We start from the raw sequence: 12344 nt of genomic DNA on the forward strand, positions 1-12344 counted from the left end.
CTGGGGAAAAAAATAACACCCTATTCCCTAGGGATCTGGGAGTGGGTGTGTTGACAACTTGCAAGCATAATTACTCTAATTTACAACTAACTAGGATACTTGGCTTTGCTTCAGTCTAAAGTAGAATACGATCTGTGTGGTCTGTGCTCACCCCAGCCTTGCAGAGCATGGGTTCTCAGGGGAATACTTCAACCCACCCCCTTTCCAAAGGTGTTTCAGTGGACACCTGCCAGGGGGCTGTTCAGAAGCTTGTGAGGTAGCGAATGGGGCTGGTGAAAGCCAGGGCTCTGTAGGGGAGGGGAAAGTATTCCTCTACCCTCTTAGGCTCCCTGGCTGGGTCTGGAAGTTAAACTGGCAAAGAGAGATTAACAGGAGTAAAGCATCCACATTTTACTGAATTTTTTTTTTTTTTTTTTTTTTGCGGTATGTGGACCTCTCACTGTCGTGGCCTCTCCCGTTGCAGAGCACAGGCTCCGGACGCGCAAGCTCAGCGGCCATGGCTCACAGGCCCAGCCACTTCGCGGCATGTGGGATCTTCCCAGACCGGGGCAGGAACCCGCGTCCCCTGCATCAGCAGGCGGACTCTCAACCACTGTGCCACCAGGGAAGCCCTTACTGAATTTTTACATGTCCGTGGGAGCCTTCACAAGAGAATGAAGCCCCGAAGAAGTGACCAGCCCAGGAAGTTTTTATACCTTGTAGAAACAGTAGATTTGTGAAGAACTGACAAGACAAAGATATTTGGGCTAGGGTGAATAAATGGTGAAGAAGTAATTAGGACGATAAGGGTTAGTTTAACAAGGTTTGTTGATACAGCCTTCTTGGCCCTAAGTTCCCCATCTCTGCTGAGAACAATGTCTTCTTTCCTTCTGGTGCAGGGAGAGTACCTTCCATGTGGGAGATTTATGGCCTGTTTCAGGGAACAAGGGGGAGCAGGGGGAGGTCAGAGTGACATTTCTACTTCTGCTGTTTTCTCAAACTCCTTCAGCTTATGATATTCAATATGCCGACGTGCCACATTTTGGGGTATCATGTCCTGAACCCCATCAGCTCCAAGGTGTATGTGAGGAGGGCCACATCCAGGGCTCACCATGAACACTAAGAGCCTGGCCTACCCTAAGCTCTTCCTCCAGGCCCCTGAGCATATTTACTGTGAGTACCGTCTACAGAGGGGAGCACACAGGATCATAGCAGATGACCCCATTCGGCAGGGCTGAGTATCACTCCTGACTCCAGCCACTGCCCAGCTGTCTGAGGTCAGGAACACTTTCAGGCTGTTTATCTTTTCTTTTTTTTTTCCCGGCCCATCCAGTCATCTTCCTCTACAAAATTACTATGATCATCAAGTCAGTATGGAAATACTGAGCCCGTGACCTTTTTAATTCCCTTTTCCTGAGAAAGGGTGAAATCTACTAAAAGCAGAGGTTATACCCAAAGACTCAGTAACATCTCCTAGGAATAAGCAGGAGCTTGGAGGGAAGGCTATAGAATGGGTGGGGGTGGGAGGCAGGACTGAACCAAGCATACCCAGACCCCAGGGGACAGGGCTCTCCTGCTAACATCTGGGGTCCAGACCTGCGGTCCAGCTGCAGCATGAAAATCCATCACAGGGAGCGGCAGGGATGGGAGGTTGGGAGAACCATCAGTTCCCTTATCATCTTTCATTTTGAGTAGCTCTGCTAATTGTGCTTCTTCTTCCTTTTTTTCTTAAGTGTGGGAAATTTTTAATAAGAAAGTTAATTGAGGAAGGATTAAGAAACTGAACTAGCTAAAAGTTCTATTTTCAATTACATTTCGTTTATCCAACCAGAAAGTCTATAAATATTGTTAATGGTGCTTCTTAATAAATGTTTGTGATAAAAGGACTGGTCCCATGTTTTAGATAATTTTAGGAGCATTGGAATTGGGGAAATATGCCACCGGACAACTTTCTATAAAATCTATTATTTGAGTTTATTTATTAAAAAATATGACATAAAATATTTGGTTAATAGTTAACATCTATGTAGTATTTACTCTAAGCCTGGCACAGTTTAGGTGCTTGATTTTAATCCTTACCATAACTGTATTTATAGACATTGTTATCTCTCTTTTCCCAATGAAGAAAATAAGGCACAGACAGTACCTTGCCTAAGGCCACACAGCTAGAACATGTTAAAACCAGGATTTGGACCCAGACTGGTCTGGCTTCAGGTTGTAGATTCTTAGCTGCTATGGGGTCCTGCTTGAGAATCAGGGGTTTCAAGTAACAGGTTAACAAGAAAAAGTGTTTTACCACAGACTCAAATTATGGAAGCCAAAGAAGCAAAAGCAGTGAGTTGGAGTAGGTGGGAGTTAACTCAGGAAGGCTTCCTTGAAGAAATGGATTTGGAGTTGGTCTAAAAGGGGGTCATGCAGACAGGTGCACAAGGACCCTGCCGTGGGTATTCCTCGTGGTTGGCCACAGCTTGGTGGGAAGAGCACAGTTCATGGTAACTAACAGGACCTCCCCGTGGAAACTGCCATTGGCTAGTTTTTCACTTTTTAAACTAGTGAGAAAGAAAATCCAGGCTAATAGCCAATGCTGGTGAGGATGCTGAGAAACAGGTATCCTATCATTGGTGGTATCACAGATCATTGCAACCCTACTGAAATGTAATCTGCAATGCATCTCAAGAGCTATAAAAATACTCATGCTGTTTGAGTCACTCATTTTATTTCTAGGAGTCTACTCTTAGAAAACAAACCCAGAACATGAAAGGAAAGGAACTATGTGCAGGAAAAGGTTCATTGCAGCAATATTTGCAGGAACAAGGTAATAAAACAGGGCATATGAATCTCTAACATTGGGAACATGTTTACGAAAACTGTGTTAATGTCTCTAATATTAATGTCCATTAAAAGGATGATTCTGAATACTATGAGACACATATAGAATGCCTATAAGTACTCCTAAATAATCTTTATGCATTGATATATGTAAATATATGTACATATGGTTATCCCCATATGAATACAGCTAGTTTTTCCCTTTGCCATATTTGAACAATTAGCAGTACCAAGAAGGTATCCATCAAAATGCAAAGAATAATTATGATGCAGTAATAGGAATGTCAGGGGCTTTATTCCCCTTTTGACAAATTTTCTGGGATGTGCTTATATAATAAAACTATTTTTTAGCAAACCAAAGCAGTGAAGAGGAGAGGCCCCCTCCTGTTGGCATAGGTGACCATGCACTCACCGTAAACACCTTCTCTGGGGTCCCCTTAGCCCTCATGTTGGTGTCGTGAACGTGCTTGAGAATCATCCAGGCTTCATCGTGTTTGCCCATCTGGTAAAACCAAGGAGAGAGACATGAACAGTCTTTTGCTGATTAGGGGTGGAAAACCCTACAAGCCCAACAGGTGCTGATACCCAAGTCTGAGGCGATTGGCCATGGATGTGTTATTGTCTAGGGCTTGTGAAAGACTAGGACAAGTTTCTGTCACAGCCCATCTTGGAAGGATAGTAAGGTTGTACCTTCAAGGTGTAAATGCTGGGTATTATTATCATTATAGGCTATGAGTAACTACTCGTAGTTTACAGTTGAATAGACTGCAGGGTGGGAGCCATGTTCCTCCCTGGCAGGACAAAGCAAAGACACAAGATGTGATGGGTTGAACTCTGTCCCCAACCCTAAAAATATGTTGAAGTTCTAGCTGCCAGTACCCCAGAATGTGACCTTATTTGGAAGCAGGGTTGCTGCAGATGTAATTAATTAAGGTGAGGTCATACTGGGGTAGGGTGCACCCCTAATCCAACATGACTGGTGTCCTTATAAGAAGAAGCCCATGTGAAGACCCAGAGACACATAGAGAGAACACCATGTGGTGACAAAGGCAGAGACTGGAGTGAAACAGCTGCAAGCCAAGGAATGCCAACAAATGCAAGCAACCCACCAGAAGTTGAAAGAGGCAAGTAAAGATTGCCCTAAGGGCTTCCAAGGGAGTGTGGCCCTGCCAACACCTTGGTTGGGGACTTTTAGCCAACAGACCTGTGAAACAATAAATTTCTGTTACTATGAGCCCCTTGGTTTGTGTGCCTTTGTTAGAGCAGCCCTAGGAAACTCATACACAATGAAGGGTAACTTTTGAGATAAGCATAGATAAAAAACTTTTTGCTGCATCTGGAACCTGATCAATGGGATGAAAGAAGAAATTCAACAAGGAGGGTCAGTCTGCAGAAAGCTAGAAGGAGGCTTATAAGTAGACTCTGAGAATTGGGGCTGTAAGAGCCTTCAAGTCCTATCGCCCCTCCACCAGCCCTGCCTGTCTGACTACCGCAAGCACGAGAGCCTCACCACCACCACCACCAAGCTGGAAACCTCACAGGACTCCGGGAGCAGCTTTCTGGAGGAGAGAGGTCCTACAAAGCCAAGAGTCTTGAAGGGCTTGGGAGCAGTGACAGATTTACAACCCAGCTCACAGCCATAACATGGAAAAACTGCATGCAGCTTTGAAGAGCCTCATAATCAGGACCTCTGGGGAGAGTGGGTGCCAGAAGCATCCTAAGCAGAGCCCCTTCCAGCTCCACCCAGCCTCAGGGAGCAGTGCTGCTGCTCTGTGCTCAGTGAGCTCCTGAGTCCCTCCAGCTCTGGCAGTCCTTGAATCCCAGGCGTGCAACCATCATGATGGATTTAATGATGGGCCAGGTCAGCCAACATGGGACCAAGGGGCTGGAGCAGCAGGGCTAGCTCCTGTCGCTGTTCCATTGCTCTCACACAGGTTGGGGGCGCTGACTCACCTCTAGCAGAAACCTCGGGCTCTCTGGCATGAACTTCAGGGCCACCATGGACACAGTGCAGGGCAGAGCGCAGACGATGACAAACACTCTCCAGCTGTGGAAGTGGTAACTGGTGCCCATGCTGAAGCCCCAGCCTGTGAAGAAGCAGTCAGAGGATCTCTGACACACGGTCTTAGAGTGACCTTCAAGAAATGGCTTTCAAACCATGGGGCAAAAGAGCATCACCTGGGGAGCAGGTTAACATGCAAACTCTCTGGCTGTGTCCCCAAAGCCTCTGATTCTGAAAGGTGCTGGGAATCTGCATCTTTTCAACCCCATAGGCAGGCCTGGCTTGACACTTACGGGGCCTTGGGTAGGAGTACAAATAGAGGCACCATCCCATATTTCTATGTATTCATTAAAATTTCAGTTAAACTGTTAGATAATAGATATTCCATCCTCCTGCTCAACAAATAAGCAGCTGGAAGGCCAAGCCCTGACCTGCCCAAGACCCACTTTTACAGGACCCCCTTCTGTCCCCGACCAGCCTCTCCTGTAGAATGAGGGGCCTCATGCCAACACGTGTGGTCACACCACACACACCACCGTGGTAAGAGTGGGTGTCCTTGTCATGATCCCTTGAGTTTAGTGGGGAGTCCTAGGCCCTGAGTAGCCAGAGAATGATCTGGATGGAGTGGGGTTGTGGCCTTAGGGACGCACGTTGCCTCATGGGAAGAGGTACAGCTGGAGGAAAGCCAGAGCAGGGCCTTATGTGACCCAGGGTTTTGATGGGGGATTAGTCTTACCTAAGTCAAAGGGCAATACCAGCTCTAGGTGATTCCAGTGCACAGGGTTCAGGACCACACTTTGAAAAAACACTGTCAGTGATAATACTAATTTTTTTTTAAAGAAACTGAGCTTCTACATTCAAATGAATTCTACCATCATTGAAATGGAGAGGTGAATAGCTCCTACTCAGCTTTCATTATTCAAAACATTTCTAAAATTCATTTTCAGAAATTGCCTTCAGGATCTACAAAACATTCCTTCAAATATCTTCGTAAGTAGCAAATTTCCCTCTTTCAAGGAACGATAACACAGTGAAAAGTGCCTGGACTTTTGCAGTCACATAGATCAGAGTTCAAATCCTGGCTTTCTCACATCGTTATTGTTATGTTGGTGGGTTTTCACAGCTGTAGAAGGCAGGTAATGGTACTTCCACAGATTTGCTGTGTGTGAAAGCTCCCGGCAACCAAAAATAATTCACCTGCTTTGAGGGTAGATTTGATTTGTTTAGAAATAGTTACATGACAGTTAGTGCCAAAGATGTTGAGTAAAATAGATGAATATCAGCAAAAGGATTGTTTTCTTTTAAAGCCAAGATTATGAAATAGACTGGTTCTCTCATGCCACTCAAAATGATCTCTGAAGACAATTCCAACAGCATTTCTTAAAAAGACCAAACTTTATAAATAAATTATATTGATTTCTAAAGTTCAAACGGTGAACATTATTCGGCTGTAAAATCTCTATTCCATTTACTTAAAAATATACTATATGGCCAACTCCAGAGGTGGGCAGTTTATGTCTTGAATTCTCTCTTACCATCACGGTTCAATTTGTTCTACTTGCAGGGGACTCCTAACCGATATCTGCTGTTTCTGCAGATATTTCTTACTCTATTTGCACAATGGAGTGACTGGCCGGAGGGAATCCCAGGTGAAAAAACATGGGGCTGTGGCTGCTTTTACACAATGGCCACAGAACATAATACACATAATACATCCAACATTCTCAATCACAATCAAATCTCTTTTTTGCACAGCCTGGCCTGTTCTCCTTCCATCTCACTGGAGTTTGTTCATTTTTTAAAAAAATTTATTTATTTATTTATTTATTTTTGGCTGCTTTGGGTCTTCGTTGCTGCGCACGGGCTTCTCATTGTGGTGGCTACTCTTGTTGTGAAGAAGGGGCTCTAGGCGCATGGGCTTCAGTAGTTGCAGCGTTGTGGGCTCAGTAGTTGTGATGCACGGGTTTAGCTGTTCCGAGGCATGTGGGATCTTCCTGGACCAGATCTCGAACCCGTGTCCCCTGAATTGGCAGGCGGATTCTTAACCACTGCTCCACCAGGGAAGTCCCTGTTTGTTCATTTTAATTTTAATTAAGAAGTCTTTCCTCTCTTGGGAGTGACAACAGAAAGAAGAAGGCAAAACCATAGTAAGATTTCCACATTCTCAGCTCATGTCCAAAAACCACTCTGGCGTAATCAGAAATAAAGCTGACCAAAACTACATAGCAGTCAAACTCAGGTGGGTAACAAGAGAAGAAGGGCAGAAGCAGGTATGTTTAGAAAGTATTCTGCCTCAGAGAGATTTTTTTTCTTAATGACAATATATGCAAATTATCCAAAATCCATTATTCCCTCATGCCTTTCTGTTTTTTACGGTGATTTTAGTAATCTGCACTTATCACATTCATTAGGCACACCTTTGGGGCCTTAAATCAATTAAAATTAAACAGTGAACTGCTTTCAAATATATAGGACTACTATTAATTTGGAGACAGGGATTGTTCTGGTCAATGATCTTTTAGCTTGCCCTACTTTTCTCCATCAGGATTTCTCAAACAGCTGGTGCTGCTGACTACAGTGTGAATTAATCTTCCATAATATATCCATTCTGGGGGGACTATGCCCATGAGTTCCCAGAAAAACATTCTGAGGTTTGTAATTTTCTTTCTCAGTGACTCAGTCACCCAAATTCCTGGTGCCAAGACCTCCCATCACTTCATTCCTGCAAAACCAGTTAAATGGTTTGCACAAGCTACGTACAAACATCAAGTCTCCTTTCCAGATCACCCTTGCATTTGTCCCTGCTGAGTGGAAGGGGTTTTAGAGGATTAATGTCTTAGGTCTGTTGGGAAATATCATCAAATGTCTCTGTTCACTGTGCACAGAACATCTGGTCCCGGTAAAATGAGGTTTAAAATAAATAATCACTCCTGTTGCACAGTGATTCTAGTCCACCATATTTCTAGGATGGGTTGCCCTCAAGTTAATGCCTGTTTCAATTAAGCCTAATCATCCAAGAGGCTGGTATTTTTAAATGGAATGTAAAAGCCATAGATTTTTTACAGGCATACAAATAGGAAAATATCCTATCCAGTTGGAGTAAGATACTTAACCACAAGCCCTGCTATCAGCCAGGAGCTATGTGGTCCCTCTGTCATGGGCATCCCACTTAGTCTTGGTCAATGTGTCCCCAGCCTGAATTCTTTTATTGCTTTTATAGAAACCAGACACCCAGACATTGTGTGTTTGTGTGTTCAAAGTGAAGTGAAAAAATGATGCAGTTTGTAGTGACTATTGTGGGTTGCTCCCCTCACAACATCCTTCCCATCCTTCCTCTCCACTGGGTTGCAGACTTGTGGCTTGGGTGGGACTGACCCCATCCCCAGTGCCAGGGTTGGAGAAGAAAGTATATGAAATGCCCAGGACCTGGCATCCTCTGGGGTTTAGTGATTGGCTGAGGTGAGCACATGACTTAAGTTGATCCAATCAGAGGGAAGCCAAGGACCTCTGCTCATTGGCTGGTTGTGAGGGCAGTTCCCTTGTGGAACAAGCAGTCTGCAAATAGGGCTAGAATTGCTAATGCAGCTTGGAGGGAAACCAGCCCAAATACTAGAATCGTCTCCAAAATTTTCTCAACATTATTTGCCTCCCAAGAACTGCTGGATGTTAGGGCTGGCACAGATCGGATCTCCACAGTCTATTCTCTTTGCTTCCTTCTCTCCATTTTATAGATAAAGGAACCAAGGCTGGACAAGCTAGAGTGACCTGTCCCAAATTACATAGAACCACTATTTTGACTCAGCTTTTATCCAGAGTCTATTTGTTTCCCCCACACACAAAATTTTCTAACTCAATTTATATGTAGAAATAGTTTCTTAGTGTTAACACGTTCGGATCAATTAACAGGGGAAATGATATTATAGCAAGAATTGTGGGGACAAAAGCAATTCCTTGGACCCATATAACCAACAGCCTGGATAATTAAAGTATGCATTTTGGGGAAGGGTAGAATGCAGAGCCTGATATCAGGAGTAATACAATTTTGTATCTAAAATTATGTAGAATTACCTATGGTAACAGAATTATCTGGAAAACCCTTCAACTCTTTATTTCATTATTCTTGTTCGTATTTCTTCTCTGTTTCTGATACAAAAATCCAGTGGGATATGGCAAAGGTAACACGATGGTCCCAAACCCATTTCCTCTACCTTGTGGGCACACAGCTAGGTCACATTTCCCAGTGTCCTTTGCTGTAGTGTGTGGTCATATTACAAATTTGGGACCAATGGGATGTGAGCAAAGAAGATGTGATCCAATTCCTAGCCTGCCCTTCAAAAGCACCCACATACAACTGTGCTCTTTCACCGAACCAACATGTAGGTTACCTGTTGAAGAGTGTAGATCACATGCTGGAGGGAACCTGAGCCCTGGGATTACTGATGGAGCAGAGCTGCCTGCAGATCAGAAACACCAGCCGGGCTTTGCAGGAGGGGAAAACTTCTTTGGTATTAAACCACTAAGATTTCAGGGTTTATCAGGTTCTCAGGGTAATACACCCAGCATCCCCTTAACTAATAAAATAGGGATTGTCTACACCAAAGCTTCTTCTTAAAAAGATAATACAGAAGCCTCCATTAGCCCAGAACACACATCAGAGAGGGTCAGATTTAAAACAAGCACACCAGGAGAAAAAGGAACCCTCCTACACTGTTGGTGGGTATGTAAATTGGTGAAGTCACTATGGAGAACATTATGGAGGCTCCTTAAAGAACTAAAAATAGAGTTGCCATATGATCCAGCAATCCCACCTGTGGGCATATATCTGGACAAAACTCTAATTCAAAAAGATGCATGCACCCCTATGTTCATAGCAGCCCTATTTACAACAGCCAAGACATGGAAGCAACCTAAACGTCCATGGACAGATGAATGGATGAAGAAGATGTGGTACATATATAAGATGGAATATTACCCAGCCATTAAAAAGAATGAAATACTGCCATTTGCAGCAACACGGATGGACCCAGAGATTATCATACTAAGTGAAGTAAGACAGACAAAGACAATTATCATATAATATCACTTATATGTGGAATCTAAAAAATGACACAAATGAACTTCCAAAACAGAAATAAACCCACAGACATAGAAAAAACTTATGGTTACCAAAGGGGGAAGATGGGGGAGGGATAATTAGAAGTTTGGGATTAACATATACACACTACTGAATATAAAATAGATAACCAATAAGGACCCACTGTATAGCACAGGAACTATATTCAATATTGGGTTGGCCAAAAAGTTCATTTGGGGTTTTCTGTAAAATGTTATGGAAAAACCTCAACGAACTTTTTGGCCACCCAATATTTTGTAATAACCTATAAGGGAAAAGAATCCGAACAGAAGAATTGAGCTGCATAGTGGGAGATGGCGGTGTGGGAAGACACAGAGTTCACATCTTCCCACAACTAGGGAGCCTGCCAGACGCTGATGGGGGACCTCAATGCCTAAGGAGATGGGAGGAACCCCTGAGTGACTGGGTAGGATGTGGGGGGAGTGAGGGGGAGGGAGAAGTGGAGGCCAGACAGGACCTGTGCCCCTGAGGGGTGGCTGGGAGGGGGTAGGGGTTCCCATGCCTGGAGGGACCCTTGAGGGCTTGGAGGATCAGGGGAAGCATGCCTAGCATTTCCCCTGCCCAATCGGGCCCAGGGAAGCCTGCAGGGCTCCCAAACTAGTTACTCCACCCTCCAAGGCCCCCTCTAGGCCGCATTGGTCCTAGGGGCATAGGAGGGAGGTGGGGGGGTTGGGGTGCAAAAGAGGAGAGGCGGACGGAGGGGGAACCCTCCAGGACTGGAGGATTAGGGGAGGCATGGCAGCTGTTTCCCTCAAGCCCTGGGATGCCTGCTGGGCTCCCAGGTCTGGTCCTCCATTCTCTGAGGCCCCCTCTGGCTGTGGGGGTCCTAGGGGCATAGGAGGGAAGGAGTGGGGGAAGAAGAAGAGAGGCCAATGGGGTGGGGTCCTCAAGGATCAGAGGATGGGGAGAATGAGTCTAGCGTTTCCCCCACCCACTCGGGCCCAGTGAGCCTGCTGGGGTCCTGGACCTGGTCCGCAGACCTCCAAGGCCAGCGGCACTCCTGGGCCCCTCCTGCTGGGTTGAGCCTAAGCCCCACCCCCACCCCCCAGGGCCTTTTCCAGTCCTAAGCATAGGCCACGCCCACCACCTAAATCCCACCCCTGCCTAAGCCCCACCCCCCACAGCCAAGGCCTTTACTGGCTTTTTTTTTTTCCTCCTCTTTTTTACTGTTTAGGTTCTGTTTTACCTTCCAGTTGTTGCTTCATCTATATATATTTTTTTCTTTCTAACATATGTTAGTTTTCTAATCTTATTTTATTTTTTACTCTTTGCTATTGTTCTGCTCATTTTTTTCTTTTTTCTTTTTCCTTCTTTCTTTTTTTTTTCTTTCTATTTTGCCTCCCCGCATGGCTTGCAGGATCTTGGGTCACAAGCTGGGGGCTGGGCCAGAGCTCCTGTGGTGGGAACTCTGAGTCTAAACCACTGGACTAACAGAGAACCTCAGACCCCAGAGAATATTCATTGGAGTGAGGTCTCCAGGAAGTCCTCATCTTGGTACCAAAACCCAGCTCTACCCAACAGCCTACAAACTCCAGTGCTGGAAGCCTCAGGTGAAACAACCAGAAAGACAGGAACACAAACCCACCCATCAAAAAAAAAAAAAAATTAAACGACAAAAAAAATATGTCACAGATAAAGAAGCAAGTCTTGTAGGATAAAACCTACAAGAGTATATAAATGAAGAAGAAATAGGAAACCTACCTGAAAAAAGGATTCAGAGTAATGATAGTAAAGATGATCAAAATCTCAGAAATAGAATGGAGGCACAGATTGAGAAAATACAAGAAATGTTTAACAAAGATCTAGAAGAACTAAAGAACAAACAAACAGAGATGAACAACACAATACTGAAATCAAAAATACACTAGAAGGACTCAATAACAGCATAACTGAGGCAGAAGAACGAATAAGTGAGCTGGAAGACAGAATGGTGGAATTCACTGCCCAAAACAGAATAAAGAAAAAAGGATGAAAAGAAATGAAGACAGCTTAAGAGACCTCTGGGACAACACGAAACGTACCAACATTTCAATTATAGGGCTCCCAGAAGAAGAAGAGAAAAAGAAAGGGTCTGAGAAAACATTTGAAGAGATTACAGTGGAAAACTTCCCTAACATGGGAAAGGAAATAGTCACCCAGTCCAGGAAGTGCAGAGAGTCCCATACAGGATAAATCCTAGGAGAAACACACCAAGACACATATTAATCAAACTAACAAAAATTAAATTCAAAGAAAAAATATTAAAAGCAGCAAGGGAAAAGCAAAAAATAACATACAAAGGAATCCCCATAAGGTTATCAACTGATTTTTCAACAGAAACTGCAGGCCAGAAAGGAGTGGGAGGATATACCTAGTGATGAAAGAGAAAAACCTACAACCAAGATTACTCTACCCAGCAAG

The 12344-nt window shown here is 44.4% G+C and overlaps 1 protein-coding gene across 3 annotated transcripts in view; it reads right to left on the minus strand.

Moving 5' to 3' along the window:
* Positions 1–12344, minus strand: part of SV2B (synaptic vesicle glycoprotein 2B) — a gene marked incomplete at both ends in the record, with an annotated part of 76407 nt that overhangs the window by 28989 nt on the left and 35074 nt on the right. For all 3 annotated transcript variants that reach the window (XM_082619045.1, XM_082619047.1, XM_082619046.1), the window contains 2 exons: positions 3221–3310; positions 4762–4895. In XM_082619045.1, coding sequence (XP_082475171.1) covers positions 3221–3310; positions 4762–4895 — 224 coding nt within the window. The remainder of the gene's footprint in view (positions 1–3220; positions 3311–4761; positions 4896–12344) is intronic.

Source organism: Mesoplodon mirus, assembly GCF_964341445.2.
Source record: "Mesoplodon mirus genome assembly, chromosome: 4".
NCBI lineage: Eukaryota > Metazoa > Chordata > Mammalia > Artiodactyla > Ziphiidae > Mesoplodon > Mesoplodon mirus.